The 17,518-nt window shown below is 35.0% G+C and overlaps 1 protein-coding gene across 2 annotated transcripts in view; it reads left to right on the forward strand.

The window, feature by feature from the left end:
• Positions 1-17,518, forward strand: part of ADAM23 (ADAM metallopeptidase domain 23) — a 67,794-nt gene that overhangs the window by 8,445 nt on the left and 41,831 nt on the right. For both annotated transcript variants that reach the window (XM_051624115.1, XM_051624114.1), the window contains exons 3-5: positions 2,691-2,767; positions 12,853-12,916; positions 17,104-17,186. In XM_051624115.1, the coding sequence (XP_051480075.1) occupies positions 2,691-2,767; positions 12,853-12,916; positions 17,104-17,186 (224 nt within the window). The remainder of the gene's footprint in view (positions 1-2,690; positions 2,768-12,852; positions 12,917-17,103; positions 17,187-17,518) is intronic.

Here is a 17,518-nt window from a genome sequence, read left to right on the forward strand (position 1 = left end):
TGAAGTGTGTTTTATTTGAGGTCGTATGTCATCCTCCACACTTAAGCATTTTTTTGATCAGTTAAGTATCTTGCATATTCTTGAAAGGAAAGATATTAAAGAGTTTGGCTTATTTAGTTGGTTTGGAGTTGACAGTCTAAACAACAGTAGTGACAAAACAAAAAATTTAGTGTATGTGAAACAAATGCTGCACTTCTATCAAACAGAGAAGAGTGTGTTTTGATTTCTAAACTAACCCTAGAAAAGGTTTAAAGTCAGTTTTGCTCTTTTGTGGTCAACTTGGCCAAGTATAGTGTTTGGGATCACTGGAGTATTTATTCTAGAATTACTTTAACAAATTGTTAATTATATGCTACTGACTGACTGAGTCAGTCCTGATTAGGCAGTGACTTTTTTCCATGTTACTGTGTTGCAGGAATGTTACAAGTGGTAAATTATTATCATGTCTTAAAAGACTCAGTCTTCTTGGTTTGTATGTAAATACATTCAAAATTACTATGCTTATCTTTGAGCAGGAGATATTTTGAAACATTTCAAGAAACTAGGTACTCTAAGAAATTCTGTAGTTCTCATTTCTTGTGTTTCAGAATTATTTTAAAGGAACAGTACATGTTCTTTTAAATTTCTACATAGTTAATACTGAAATCTTCCTGGTGGCTTATGTAGGAAGACATAGTTTTAGATAAATGCTACATGTGAAGGACACTCAAAGCAGTAGTTCTGGTAACTCCAAGTGGAGTCTTTATGGGATAAAACTAATTACAGCCCTTTTCTGCAAAAAAAAAAAAAAGTGAATGCCTTTTAAAATTAAATTTATACATGTGCATGTTGAAAACATAATGAGGTTTTTGTCATTAATAGATACTTGAGAAGTTCCTTTTGATACTTATTCCTTGATTTCACTGTGGATAAAAGTGGAGCAGGGGCTGCAAAACATGGGGTTTTTACATATATGCTAGCTTTTATCCTTGAAGACTTTCTCTGCTATCTCTTGATGGAGATTCTCTAAAGTCATCAAGTCACCTGTTTGTCTTTATACTTAATCTGTTTCATTCTGGTAATTCAGAGCAGCTGTAAACTCAGTTTGCCAGGCCAGCTTATCTAAGCAAATTGGTGAACAGGTGAAACAAATGTTAATATTAATTTACTAAAAAAATGCAACACAGAGAAAGCTCAATACCAGTTTGCTTCTGTATTATTTTAGATACCACCTAGGACTATCATTTTTTAAATTATTGTTTAAGGTTATTTATGGTTTTTATTAAACAAAAATCAGTCTTTAGTTAAGAGATTGTTTAATGGTATTAAAGACCTTTAAAATATGTTGTAACTACACACTTTTTTTAAAGCAGCTCGACAACAAAGCTTTGTGACCCTGTTCAAAAGGAAATTATTATTCTGGGGGCAAAGAATGCTGAACTAACACAGGGAATGTCACAGCTGCTTTTAGAAATAGTTTTTAAAAATATATTGAAGGATTTTATAGATATTTTGGATACCTTTTCTGAGAAGTAAGATGAAAATCAGTGCTGTTCTGTGTAGAACAAGAAAGAAAGAGAAATACCCTTTGTAGAAAAATTTCCAAAGGAGAAGAAAATTGTAGGCCTTGTGAGCCATAAAAGCTAACCTTCATATTCAGTTATGCTGTAAAGTAGCTAGAACTTAATATGTTTTTTGTGACATACCTGACAATTTATTGTGGTGTTTAATAATAAACAGTATTTTTTTATTTCAATAAAAGGGTTTAGCCATATATTCTATAATATTTCAACTTCATGTATTTACTAATGCTGTATCAAATTACTGTATAAGTAAACATAATTTGATTAGAACATTATCAGGGAAGAGGTTCCATGAAATTCAGATCCACCCTGCTGTAACAGTGTCTTCACAAAAAGAAATTCTTTGAGCAACTCTTATCTTCTCCTTATTTGTTTAGAAACAAATGAGCATATTTTAAATGTTTTTGGCTCCAGTTATAACAGTATTGAAAAGAATAAAGATTAACATTTATATCTCTGTCAAAAATTGAATATTCTGAATTTTGAAGTGCACTCCCTAGATGAGATAAGCTGATGTTGGGTGTTGTGGTTTTTTTGGTTGATGTAGTATGTTGAGCAACATCAGTCTTCTGTATGTTGGTTTGGTTAAAATGCTAAGTACAAAGCCTTTCATTGTGAAGGGATTACTTTAAAGGAGTCATTCATAAAATGTGTACAAGCCTCCCCATGGTTTTCTTTCTTGAAGGCGTGTATCACAAGTTCTTTAATTATTTCATGTCTTTTAAAGTGAGTGAAGGCAGTAACATAATTAAAATAACAGTATACTACATTACTTATGCTTTTGTTACATGGCCATCTGGCTATGGCAAAATATAGACATTTATATGAATATTTTTTCTTATTTTCTTGGTTTTGTGAGGAATGAGTGTGGATTTGAAAGCATGCATTTCATGTACCATTTGCCTCTCCTCATTCAACCTCTAAAAAGGCAAATCCCTTTGAATTCAAATTTGGTACAGGGCCAAAGCTTTTCGTATTGCTATGAGATTAATGAAAATATGTGTTTTCCATAACTTCATTTTTCATAGGTGTTTGCCACATTTATTATATATTAAGTTCAGTGATTCTTTTGACAACTTTAAGTGTTCTGCAAAACTATATAGTACTCTTGTGTGTTCATGTTTACAGGCTGTACATCTGGCCCAGGCAAGTTTCCAGATTGAGGCTTTTGGTTCCAAATTCATCCTTGACCTCACACTGAATAAGTAAGTGCACAATTTGAGGTTTCTTTTTTTCCTGCTCTAATTGTCTTTAACTTATAGTACACGGTCAGGGCACATGAAATCCCAAGATCTGCACAAAAATATGCTGCTATCCAAGTCTACTAATACAGAATAATATTTAGCCTGTAAGTGCTGAAACTGTTACCCTTGCTGGTGCTCAAAACATACGTACTTCTAAAATTTGATAATTAATTATAAAATAAATGGCAATAAAAGGGACTTTCTAATATCAGTAGTGTTTGAAAGGTGTGGGTTTTCTTGTGCATTTTTTTACTTACTGATGAACTGTCATACAGATGTTATTTCAGTTGCTCAGGTTGGTTTTAGGAATATTGTAAATAATTGTATGAATGGCTTATACTTTAATGATTTGGAAAACATGCTATTGTCACTGAAATAATGAAGTTCCTAATGAGGTGGAAATCCTGATGATTTGGCTGTACTTAAACTTGCAGCCAGGGTCTTCTAACTAGTAAGACCATTTTAGATAATTGTCAGGTCTAGAAAATCTGACTTGTAATACAGGTAAATGGTGGTTTGATTTTTTTGTATCACATCTAATTATATCTCCAGCTGAAGGTATGGGACTATGTGTTCTTCTAAAAAATGTAATGAAGTTCTTTGCCACTGAAAGTTTACACTGAGAGAGCTTAGGAATATGAAGTAAAAAAAACCCCACAGTATTAAATATTGGAAAGGTCAGATTATCTATGGTATTGCTTAAAAGTTTGTTTGCCCCTTCTGCTGCTCTTGAGTCTTTCAGCATACTTAAAGGAGAAACAAATTTACGTAACAAATTGCATACTGATTTTAAAAAAAAAACGTGTTCCGCTTGTCTTCAGGTCTATATGAGGTCTTATTATTTTTGTCTTCACTGTCATGTAATGGAAGTTGGGGTTTTTTGTCTTAAAACCCAATTTATGTAAAAAGTGTTCACTTTTAAAGTGTGCATTAATTTCAGTAAATTCACATTTTGTCCTCAAACAATTCTGCCTATTCAGTATTTGTTGGAACAATGTATTTGAGCAATCAATGATCCTAGTGTATCTGAACAATTTATTTAAATTTATGTATTATATACATAAACAAATGTGTGTGGTCCTAACAAATTAATTTTTAATCCTCTCTTTCCCACCACCATGTAAAAGGCTTTAAGCAGCTATTCTTCTGATGAAGGACAAGTGTTTCTGCCACTAACTCGTGTCCTTTTTAGCAGTCTTTATGTTCCGGTGTAGTACTAAAACACATTGGAATAATAAAATCATTAAGGTTGTAAAAGACGTTGAAGATCATCAAGTCCAACCATCAGCCAGGGTGCTGTTGGCCTTGGCCAACTGGGCACACTGCTGGCTCATATTCAGCCAGCTGTCAATCAACACCCTGAGGTTGAGCTGGGCAGCTCTCCAATTATGAGGGGGGCCATTTTGCTCCTGGTCCCTGTCCCCTAGCTTTGGGAGTTGGATTCCCTCTATATAACTGGTCCTGTCACCAAAGACTGAGGCAAAAAAGACATTAAGCACCTCAGCTTTTTCTCCATCTTTCGTCACTGTTTCCTCCTGCGTGTAATACAGGATGGAGGGTCTCCCTGTCTTTCTTTTGCTATTAATATATTTATAGAATATTTTCTTGTTATCCTTTACTGTAGAGGCCAGAATTATTTCTAGTTGGGCTTTGGACCTTCTAATTCTCTCATTGCATAGCTTCACCACATTTTTATAGTCATTGTGAGAGGCCTGCCCCTTCCTCCAAAGGCCATAGATTCTTTTTTTCTCCTTGAGTGCCAGCCAAAGCTCCCTGTTCAGCCAGGCTGGTCTTCTATGCCACCAGCTCACCATACAGCACATGAGGATGGCCTGCCTCCTGTGCCTTCAAGACTTCCTTCTTGAAGAGTGTGCAGCCTTCCTGGACTCCTATACCGTTCAGAACTGATTCCCAAGGGATTCTGTCAGTCAGGCTACTGAACAAGTTAAAGTTTGCCCTTTGGAAGATTAGGGTGGCAGTTTTGCTGCCCACCGCCCCTCCTCGCCCCTTCCTGGCATCTCCAAGAATAGAGGACTCTTAACAATTTTTTTTTTTTTAACTTCCCTGTAGTCCACCTAGATTTCCAGGGAAATGGACTTTCTTTTCACTGAAGAGATCATATGAATAAGATGTGGCATCTTTGGCATGAACTGAACATAATGCCCACCCTCATTTGACTGCAACAGGGCTTAAATGTTTGAGATGTTAAAATATGACTCTTGTGAGCAGTCAGTTTATGTGAAGTGCAGCATTACAGCCAACATATTACAGCCAATTTTATCCATCAGTTTAAAGCTTATAATTATTGTGTAGTATTTGTGGTGTACATTTATGTAGGGCTGAATTGAACTTGAGCATAGTCCCAGAGGAGATTACATGGTTAACATAATTTAAAAAACAGAAAGGCAATAATTGAATGATTTGTGAATGTGTTTGATTCTTGTTTTTTTTCTCAAGATTCTTTTTTAATGGAAAGAGGCAAATTAGTCAGTTTTCCAGAAGGAAACTTCAAATATTTATAACATTTTCTTAAATAAAAGCCTAAGTGCTTAGGGCACTAAGTGGATCCCAGAAGATACACAAGCTGTGTAAATTAAATGTTAATTAAATAATACTACTGTGGTAAGTTTAATTCTAGTCTGTTTTTTACAATTTTTTCCATGTGAGATGTGAAGAACTTTGTGTTAGGTTTTTACAACAATGTGTGTGTGCTCCTGCAAGTAAGTGCAGTCTTGAGTGTCTCAGCTGTATATAACTGCCTCATTTGATACTCCCAGAGCTGGAGGCAATCTATGAATAGTTATCATTTGCCTCAGTGGGCATTTCGCATACAGAAAGGTGTAGAAGTAGATAATAAAACCCTCCATATTTTTCCAGACACATTGATGTGTGAAAAAAACTGTGTCCTTTTAAAAATTATGAAAAACTTATGATGGTGTGAAGAAGCTTCCTTCTCAATTACTGTGCTCAGCTGCAAATTAGAAGCATTAGTTATAAGCAATATTTTGGTTATTCTGTCTTCTCCTATTATTTTGTTTCTGTAATTTGAAGTGTTTAGTGCAATTCTCTTCAGGTATTTTTTATCTTGTTAGTAAGGATATGATACAAATGTGTACTTTATAATCTTATGTATGCATGTGCATTTGTATGTTGACTAGTATCCACTGTGTAGTCTTTTGCCCATTCACTTTTCCAGGAGAGAAGTAGGAGGCAGCAGCAATCTTGCCATTCACCAAGGGCTTGCACTCTTAGCTTGATTATAGCTCTCAAATACTTCCAGCTCAGTATTGTGTGCTTCTTTCATTCCTCCTTGAACTTTCCAGATCAGTCCTTATAATATTTTTCTTCATCTCATCCCCATCTCTTTGGCAAATATTTGTGTGTATATCTGTCTGTTTCTATATAGGTTTTACGGGGGAGAACTTTTAACTGTAGAAATTAATGTGCAGTCCCTTACTTTCAAGCACTCAAGTTTTGGATTCCCCTGTAGTAATAAGTCATGTCCTTATGCCTGCTGTGCCATGCATGAGTAGAGTTGTGCTCCATAAAATTGCTATCAATAAAATAACTGACACCAGAGCTTACTTCAGCAGGGCTATAAGAAACTTAGTATAGGCTACATTGTTTGAAATTTCACTTTTATTTTTTCTTGTGCTGATGTAAGAGCTGTGGGGAAGTATGTTTCCTGCATGGCATCTGGGAGCTTCTGGGAAAAGCCATCTTAAAGAATTTGTAAAAATACATGCAAAAACAAAAAGCAAAAAACCCAAAACTGAGGCAACATGTTGTTTGTCTTTAAAAAAATATAGCCATCGGTGTTGTGAATGTTAGCTCTCATGTGAGACCACTTGCTTGTGGAGCAAAAATACTTAATTCTGTGCAATCCTGATCCTGAATTTAATGTGGATCTTTCACCTTTCTGAACAGGTTTTTGAATGTCTGTCAGCTGAGATGCAACCACAGCCATTGGTTTGGTGGATTGTAAGGGTCAACAATCTCAGGGCAAGGCAAACACTCATCTGGGGCAACATGACAATGGTGTAAAATTCTGTGTGGCAGGATGAGGATGTTTATTGCCTCCTGTCATGTAACAATTACACATATCAAACACAGGAGAAGGCTTGAAAGGAGGTGCTTCTCAGAAAAAAAATTAAAACGCAAATCTTTTCACAGAATGTTGTGCATGTTAAATTATTTACAGGAGTTAAAGGACTGGAAGAACTTACAGAAAAGAAGTCTGCTGAGAGCCATTGAAACAATTATACTAACTCTGGTTTATGAAATCCTGATGTCTCAGATCACTGAATGCTGAGAATACTCCCTGAAAAATTGTACACATGTGTATTTGCTGGCAAACAACATACTAAACAGTTGTCTGACTTGATACATCCTTAGGTTATCTTCTTGTACTCCTTGATCACTTGTAACCAGTGCAATGTGGTGAAGAATTGTTATCTTTCTAATGTAGTAGAGTTTTCATTGTTTCTGAGGTCTTGTCAATAGTGAGATCTTTATGCTGAAGTGAATTACTGTGATTTCAGTCAGGCTGATATATTTGCATTTGGAGCTAGAATAAAGCCTATGTGTGCTTGCCAAATGCTTAAGTTCATCAGAGTGGTTCCTAAGAGCCTACATCACGGAATTTAACTTGATGCAATGAAAGAGCTAAAGTTGTACAATATAGTTTAACGTGGAAGCGTGGATTAAGGGAACCAAAATAAACTTCTAGTTTGCTGGAGTACCAAAATGTGTATCTGATTCTGCTGTAGTCATTAATATGACAGTAGTCAGGTCAGCTCTGGATAAATATAAATAAATATTTTCATTAGTTTTAGTGTTAGAAGCAGAATAATAAAAAAACCCAATACCCACATCTGATTGGATTTTTTGTTCCTATTGAGAGTTGGTTTAAATTGAACTGTTATCGTTATACACAAAGTAATAGAACAGGTGGAGTATTCAGTGAATTCGTTAAGAGGAAAAGAAACTCAAGTTTCTTTAGTATATTAAAAAGCTTGCTTTAAATGAAGGACCCTTTGGAAAATATGATTACCATTGAATGAAACCATTCTCACAAAGACAGATAGCAGCCATCAACCTTACTCTGCAGGTTAATAAAGTTCTTACTGATAATTCAAAATTACCCATTTTCCAAGCTGATGGTAGGAGAAAGGGATCAATTAAAATGCAGTATTGAAGAAATTTGAACAGTTGTTTAAATAAAATCTTTGTCAATTGCTCTTGTAGGAAAATTCTTTCATAGCAAAATATACTGAGGTATTTTCCATGACACAGTACTCTTTATCTTCTGTAATACTGTCTTGCTGTTCGTGTCTTTATATCCTTTTATGTGGCGCACTTTAAAAATTGGTATCATCTTCAGTGCTGTGGTAAGGGAAAATTTGGCAGAAATTGAGCCACGTACTCTTATTGATATTCTGAAGAACTCTTCAAACTCTTACCTTCAAAATGATTACTTGAACTATCCATTAATACACAACATGCTCCATTCTCAGATAGAAGGCTTCAGGACATAACTGAAAAAGGAAGCATGGAGAATTTGTTGTCTGAACTGACTCAAGGCATCTTGCACTGAGGGAGGCGGATCCAGAAGATAATTTGAAGCATTTTCTGTGCCATTCTATATGACTTCAGAACATGCTTTCCTGTCAGTCTTTTTTGGAGGTCTTTCCCCGTTTGAAGACCTCTCAAGAATACCTAAAATATCATCTTGGTAATTTCACTTTAATACATTTATTGTCAGGTTGTCCTTTTCTCTATCTGAAAGGCAAGCCAAACAAAAAACAAGCGTCAGACCATGCAAGAAGTGATTTATAAATAACTGTACTGTTTACTGTTATAGAATCATTATGGTATTAATAGCAGGAGTGGTGACTTCTTTTGATTCCGTAGTTATGAAGAAGTTAACCTATGCACCTGCATCATCAGTTGTTTCTTTTAATTGCTTTTAAACACAGACAAATTGATCTACAGCATCACATTTTTGTTTTAAAGTTCCTTCAAGATAATACTAGAAATAGTAGCAAAACTTGACTGTGTTTTAAAAACTAACAATAAATGTTTATTCCTTGGAGAAACTCTAGTCATAGCAGCTTCAAAGACAACAGCCAAGTAAAGACTATTGTAAAGACATACTACAAATTAATAATAAATTCCCAGAAGAACAGTTGATTCAAAGCTCATGGATATAATTGCAACTGATAATAGAAACAAGGCTATAAATGGCCATTTCATTAGATGACAGCTCTTATGGTCTTACAAAATGCTGTAGAAAGGTCTTAATTTGTTTTTCACATCTTTATATGCTACTAAATTGTATCTGTCAAATGGACAAAAACATCTGATGAGTATTCTGTTAATTAGTTAAACTAAACAAGTTTGCTCAGACACTGGTACTGACCTTGAATCATTTCAGAATGCTTACAAAATATTGCTGATTGGTAGTAGGTTAGTATAAAGGTAATTTAAGAAGTAGGCAAGAAAGTTAATGAAATTGTAGTCTGATTTTCCACAGGCTGTGTACTAGGTTCCTGGAAGCTAACTTTGTGTATGAGGTATCCTTTAGTAATTTCATGGCCTCACCTACCCAAGTAAGTTTTTGTCATCAGGATAGTTAGATGCCAGCTGAGGTAAGCCGCTTTTCACACTGCAGCTCTCCTGCTAATGACAACAGCAGTAGTGAAATATGTGCCAGGGAACTGGACTTGAGTTCTTCAGAAAGCAGCTGGTGCTTGCTGTAACAGCTGGCCTGTGTCTTCAAAGGCAGCAACTGCCAGGAGTGGCGTATCCCTTTGCTGCTTATTTTTGCATAAAACAGGGCAGGGTGGAGCTATAGAAAAGGACACAGCAGACTAAGATTTCCTTTTTCTTAATTAGTTCATTCAGCATGTTGCACTTTGATTTGTTCATTGTAAAGCATCATACTATTGTGTCACTAGCTTAAATATGCTTTTTTCTGATGTGGTCATGACTTACGCAATTGTTTCAATTAAATCTTGCACTATTTCTGGTGCTCTGGTTTTCATTGTTGAAAAATTTCCTGTACTGGATGCATTTCTGCTGAATCAAAATGTAAATGGATAACTGAAACGTGACAAAGGCAGTACAGTCTAGATGAGGCACAAATGTATTTTCTAAAATTCAGGGCTGCCTTTCAGCGGTAAATTTGTGATTGATAATAATAGAATCACCAAATGGTTAGGGTTGGAAGGTAGCTTAAAGATCATCATGCACGATCAGGGACACCTCCCACTAGACCAGGTTGTGCAAGCCCCATCCAACCTGCCCTTGAACGCTTCCAGTGATAAGGCTTCCACAACTTCTCTCAGCAACTTGTTCCAGTGTCTTACCACCCTCATAGTGAAGAGTTTCCTCCTAATGTGTAATCTGAATCCCCCTGCTTCCAGTTTTAAGCCATTACCCCTTGTCTTTTTGCTACATGTGCTTGTAAAAAGCCCCTTCGCAGCTTTCCTGTAGGCACCTTCAAGTACTGGAAGGCTGCTGCTATGAGGTCTCCCTGGAGCCTTCTCTAGGCTGAACAACCACAACTCTCTCAGCCTGTCTTTGCAGGAGAGGTGCTCCAGCCCTCTGATCATCTTTGTGGCTCTCCTCTGGACTCACTGCAAGAGCTCCATGTCCTTCTTATGTTGGGGGCTCCAGAACTGGACACAGTACTGTAGGCAGGGTCTCATGAGAGCAGAGGGGGAGAATCGCCTCCCTTGTGTAACATATATATATATAGATAGGACTATTCCATTATAAGCATGTCATGTTGGACATCTTGTTGTATGGGACTTTGTATTTTTTTTTTATTTGACTCAGAAATCCCTTTGTAGTTGGAAGTAACGAGGAGCTAAAGAAAGGAAAAAGTCGGCACGTGACAAAAACAGCTGGGTTACAACAGAAGTTCAACCAGAATCCAGTAAAAGAGCATTGAACTCTGGAAAGATTTTATTTTTTTTAAAGGGTGGACTAAAGAAATTTTGAGCAGCTCTTATGTCACATTAAATGGGATAAATCTAAGAGACAAAGGCTGTAACTAAACTAGTTAGTTGTGAGTCAGTAGAAACAGTGGGGAAATCGCCTACTGCAAATCTCAACAGATGACAAAAACATTTCATCAGATATCACTGTAAGCAGTTCTGAGATCAGTCGTGTATGGTTACTAGAAGAGAGCAAAAAAGGGGGTGTGAAAGTGTGAGTTTGAATTGGAAATGGCTAGATAAATGCTGACTCTGGAATTGGTTTCAGAAAACCAAATGGTCTCTGTGAATTTGAGCTGAAGGGTCTGTAAAAATCTGAATCTGGTCAAGTCTCTTTCAAGTTGAGCATAGTCCCAGTGTTTAACCATCCTCAGTGGGTTGTTAAAAACTTACATATAATCAGAATTTTTTGTTTTCATAATAATGTCAGTTATCTCTAGCCTTGTCTATGCAATCCCATTAAGTACTGAGGACAGCAGTCCTTATGCTTCATAGTAAGTATGAAAAATGCAAAGAAGAAAATTACATTAACACTCTGAAGTTTAATTGCTTTTTATGTGTAATCCTCTTTAGAAGCTTCAAGCCTTGCCATGTTGAAGACAGATGCTTACAGTATTTATAATGTATTTATATTCACTTGCAGAAAATTTATCTTACTGTATTAGAAATAGAGTTAAAATTATTTTATTAAACTGAATTTATTTTTAAATCTGCACTTTAAGATTCATCTATTAAGTATTGCTATTAATATGAAGGTTAAGACAAATTATGAGACTTCAGTAATTATTAATGGCTATTAGTGTTGGTTTTGTAGGTGTGGAGTGCACATAATGTGGTCTCTCAGTTCCATGAAAAAGGACTTTTAAGAGAACTACTGGTAACTGGCTTCTGAAGGATCTTCTCTTATAAATGTAGTGCCTGATCAATGCGGCATGAAGAATTGTATTAATGAGCCAGCATTCCCAGAGTTGGTGTTAACCAGGATTGTTAATAGCCTAGTATGAATTTGAGATACCCTTTATCATAAGTTGTTGTTAGTAGTGAATTCCTAACAGAGCTATTTTGTCAGACCAGGCTTCCATAGTGATGATGGTTTTTATTCATAGCAACAATATTTTTGGTTTTATATGTGTACCATTATCAGACCTTTTTTATTTGAAAGGCTCTTAGAAGCTTGAAAAATGCTGAGAATTCTGCATCACATTAAGTAAAATGTTTATCTTGCATATACGATGGGGCCAGTTAACATATTTGATTGCTTTGTTCTCCCTGGGCCACTATGCTCCCTGATTGTAATGGGGTAAGAAGTGAATGAGAAATTGAAGTTACCCCAGAATATGTACAGTCTGGATAATCTTATTTAAAAAAAAAAAAAAAAGAAAAAGGTTTCAACTGTAAATTATGCAGTATGGGGAAATTTTATGCTTCAGATATCTGTCCTGTTAGGAAAAAATAAGACTAATAAAAGAATCTGTGAAGAAAAAGTGAAAGAAAGGAAAGGGATAGTAAGGGGGTGGGTTTGGTGTAGTAGTGTGGTTTGTATTTTTTTTAAGAACATTGCTGTTTCTGAAAAAGTCTTGAGTATTTGCAGTTGTGAAAGTGAGGCACAGGTAAAGTATACACTCTTGTAATCAGAGTTTGCTCAGCCTTACAGATAGCCTGTTTAATTTTTAGAGAAAATATAAAAATTTTGAAAATAAAAATGAAATAAACACACATTTTGTCAGTACCAGCTACTGGCAGCAAAGTTCTGAACTCATGGATTTTTTTTTTTGCATATTTAAAAGGGTTATAATTGAATTGAAAAGCTAAAATGCAGGAGATTAGATTGCAAAATGAAATACCCCTTCTGTTACACTCCGGCTTCCCGTGCACCAGCAAACCACTTACTGGATACAGGCTGCTTGACTTTTTAAAACTAATGTGCAAGGAAAGAGGAAATTACTTGAAAATTCTAACAAAAAACCCACCCAAGCCCACTCACAGCAGCAGAAATAATATTCCGATTTTTTTTTTCATCCTTATTTTTCTTTTCTTTGACAGTGACTTGTTATCTTCCAATTATGTGGAGATTCACTATGAAGATGGAAAACCAAAGTTTTCTAAGGTATTGTGCTCTTAAAATGTGTCAGAATAGTCTTTCTGAAGGAACAATGCCAATAAAATGTTAAAAAAAAATGTTTTGCAAAACTTTTAAAAGCACTAGAAGACTTTTTTCACTCAAACAAGGTAACTGTGATTTCATCTTGTAAGGATATCTCAGTAATACCAGAATAATTATACAAAAAGAAAAGCTGTGTGTCAGGGTGAAGGGTAGGCAGTGGTAGGTGGTAGTACTGAAGCTGATCCAGATACTGTCAGAAAAGTTCCATCTTGAAAAATGTAGAGGGTGGAGGAGTTGAAGTCACTACCAGTATGGTTTTCATTAATTATTTACATGTCCTTAGCACAAAGTGCAAGGGAAATGGATAATGGTAATATAAAACTTTCAAACAAACAAATAAAAACTTAAATTACTTTTATTTGCAAGAATATACAGTTGTGAAACAGAAAATAAAAAAATCCAGAGGTTAAGGTTTCAATTATTTCAAAACCAGCGTAGTGTTTGATATCCAATTAACTAAGTTTGTCAAGCTAGCTCCCAAATTGAATTCATTATCATAAGTTATTGATCGAAATTGTTTATTATTTTGCCCTTGATATACAGAGAATCTCAAATAAAACTATATCACAGAACAGGGCAAAAGTAAACAAATACATAGCAATATAATTACTGCAATATACTGTTTTGGTTTTTTACACTAAAGGAAAAAATAGCTTCATGTAACATACTAAGGAAGTTGTTTAATTTTATTAAGACTCAGTACTCTGCAGAACAGGCAAAAAGGCTAAATGATGCAAGAAAACAATTCCCTCTGGCATCTAAAGTAGCTCATGCAATTGTCAGCTGCAGCAATAGCATTGAGCACTGCGGTTGCTGAATCATGAATGTGACTGGAAAATTATATTAGAACTTTAGAGTCAGCAAATGGATTGCCTTTGCATGCTGCAGTAACTGGATCCAAACTTCCTAGGGGATGTTTTCTAAATTGATTTATTTAGAAACAATAAAAGGACTCCTGAGGTCACATTAAACTGTAAAAAGCTTCATTATAAGTTAAGAAATTACACAGCTTGTGTAATAGATCAAATAAGCACTCTATCCTGGTCTTTTGCAGTATCTTCTAATACTTTTTAGACCTTAATAAGCAAAAGATTGTTCTGTGTCCTAATGTGTATATAAAGAAGTGAAATCTTGATGAAAAGTACTGTATTTTCTAGAAAGGGGCAATTTTACTACATGAGTGAAAACGCTGAAAACATTGCAACAGCAATTTCCTTGCTCAGATGGCTGTCTATTTAAAAAAAAAATTGAAAAGCTATGTGTGTGGGAAACATACTCACAATTTAGTTATTAAAAGGCAGGGCTTATGCATTCTCACTAATGGAAAGGTATGTAGCGATTGCTTTCTGTGCAGTACTTTGTTTTAATTAAGCACAATAGTCTGTTAGGAATTTCATTCAGAAACTGAATAGCTCATTAAATAAGATGAAAAATGGAAATAATGCTGTGCATACTTAAATACAGAGCATTTTACATTTTTGGTTCTTCCTTGAGTTACAATAATTGCAGAAGTAATGGGCCTAATATATTGTAATTCAGATGACTTATGACATCAGAATTAGGAATATTTTCATGATGAATGGTACATTTTTCAAATAGTATGTGACAGACACAACCACACTTAAGGGTTTTAATAAAAATTTTTGAGGATACTTTTTATCTTTAGTTTAGCTGGGGTTAGTTTTGATAGACACTGTCAACCGGCTACTTACATGAGGTAAATTAGATCATTCAGTTTTCCTCATTTTAGCTTTACTGACATATAGCAACAGAATGTCAGCTTCTAAATTTACTAGTCTATTTTCTTTAGAAGTCAAAGGAATGCTTAGAAAGTCAAGGTAATGTTTGTGGTTTCCTTGTAAACATTCATAGCTTGAACAGTCTGTTAATGTTGTTTTTGATGTGTTTTATCTGTTGGATAGAGAATAAAGACACTCTTCTTTTTTACTCAGTTGAACCAGTTCTATGAAGCCAGTTTATTTTACCTTTAGTTATGATAAATACTTCTCTAAGCCTATTAACAGGCTGATAATTTATTCCTTGGCAATTTATGGAATTTTAGGGAGTAGTAATTCTGCTGTCCAGCAATAAGAATATAATTAATTTCTGTATCAGAGATAAAGGATTTAATAATTTGCCATGTGGCTGACTATAGTATGTAATCCTAAAAACATGGTAAAAATTTTAGGTTTTTTATGTATTTAGCTGTTTGCAATCAAATAATACAAAGCTCTTGATAGTGCATTAAACTCTCTTTCCATTACATGGAGAAATTAAACCATACAAATATAGTGCATAGAAGAAAACTAGAACATTTTGAGAAAATAACTAATTGGGAAACTACGGGAAGAAAAAAAAATATTAAAAAATCTTGAGGAAATTATTTTAACACTAATAATTTTTGTATGTGAGTAGATGGTGCTTTAACAAATAATTATTTCTGAATAATTGATTTATTGTAGCTTGCTATTAAGATGTTCTAGGAGTTTCCTAGCTTCTGGGGTACAGAAACATCTCTCTGACTTAAAAATAGTTGTTTTCTACAAACTGAGACTGCTTTAGTTTGATTCATGTAGGGTGCTCCAAGACAAACTGGCCAGTAGCTTTGGAGATAGAGCACATTTTTAGGAGGTGGGTAGATGTGAGCCAACTCTCCTCAAGGTGACCTAGGAAATTGTTCAGCAGTTGGGAGAGCTGGGATGAGTGCTGTAGTTGTTAGCCAGAGTGAGGCAATTACGTATGATGGTCAGTATTTGGAAAAGAAAGCTGCTGCAACTCTAGTTTATGAGGATCCATCTAGTCACTGTGTTTTACGTGTGTTCTGAGTATGCTTGAAGTCCTCTTGAATGATTTAGTTGCTTTGCTGTTCACTTTAAGGAGGGCTTAGAGAGAAGCTAGTTGCTACACAAGAGGGGAGCTCAACGTGGCTTATTCTGTGATGAAAACCAGGCAGATCCGGAGAACCTTTGTTTTTAATTCAGTGGAAAGCATTCACTATAGTTTAGTTGGCATCTGAGCAAGGCTTTTCTGGATCAGAACTTTAAGATTCTATGTACCAGTTCTCCTCTGGGGTATTTTGGTCTCCTGCTTCATCCTGTTCCCTTCCATATATACATACGTTGCAATTCCCCTTACTTTCTTGTGGAGAAGTGGACGACTATACAGAGTTTATTGCACACCCTTTTGTTGGCACGTTTGGCTGTAATTCTATTCAGCCTAACACCTACAATAAGCTAAGTGTTCAAATCTTGCACTGCAGCGATCAGCAGGGTCTCCCTTACTTCCTGTCATTACAGTCTTTGAGAACTGAGGCTTTGGATCACAGTTTTGGATATAGTTTGCCTCATTTTGTGGTGGTTTTTTATTTGTTTTTTTCTTCAAGTCTCTAATATTTAAATGCAATTGTAGGTAATGTAAATGTTATTTTTCGAATAAAAAGTAGGACCTTGTCTAAAACATGATTGCTGGCTTGCTTATAGAAACACAAATTTCAAAAAATCTGACATTTTTTTGACTAATTTGTATGTCTCATCTATTTGGAATTTTATGCTGTTAAAATCAAGAATTGGCTGTTAGTACCCTTTTGATATATACAATAAAAATCAAACTGTATGCTTTAGTGTTGCTAAACTGTTATTAACTTTCTTGCTTGTTCGTCATTAGTGATACTGGTATCTACATTCTAATAATATAACATTTAATTGATAAATTCTTAGTGAAACAAAATTGATAGAATCTTTAAGCCAAATACATGCCAGGCAATTGATGAATGCTGTATCACTTGTAATTTTAACACACCTGGAAGGCATCAAGAAAGTTAAGTGCTTGTTACGTAATGTTTTAACAGAATCAATTTACAGCAAAGAAATACACTTTAAAAAGGTCAAGAATGCAGTGACTTCAACAAAAGAATAACAAACATTATTGCTTGAAGATTCATGTAAACTAGTCTTTATTGGGCACAGTTTTTCTATTATAGGGCTATTCATTGGTATATACTTAAGCAATCACTGCTTTCTCAGAAATTTTACCTAATGCAAGGTATTACATTTTTTTTTTTTTTGCCTTGGTTTTAAGAAACAGACATGAAATCAAGTTTAATTTTGTGTTTGTTTTTTAAACATTATTAGGGTGGAGAGCATTGTTACTACCATGGAAATATCAGAGGTATGAAGAATTCCAAAGTTGCTCTTTCAACTTGTAATGGACTTCAGTAAGTGCATATTCTCATTTTTCAAACAGGACTATTAATGAATAATTACTCTTAAATATTATCTCTTAATATGTGAGGGACTGAAAGCCTCTAAACCCAAACATTTTTCATGTTTTGAAATGTCAGTACCAACTTTGCCAAACTGCTAACGTTTGTTTGTTTGTTTGTTTCACGGGGATTAAAGTCTTTTGAGGGTGTCTCAGGAAACCTTTGAATGTATTAAGTGCAAATAAGTCACCAGGTGACTTATTATGGTAAAGAATGAACAAGACTTGTACTTTAGTGGTCAAAAATAGACAAATTAGTTGCCATGTAATACTAAATATCACTTA

Source organism: Apus apus, chromosome 6 (genome assembly GCF_020740795.1).
Source record: "Apus apus isolate bApuApu2 chromosome 6, bApuApu2.pri.cur, whole genome shotgun sequence".
Lineage (NCBI taxonomy): Eukaryota > Metazoa > Chordata > Aves > Apodiformes > Apodidae > Apus > Apus apus.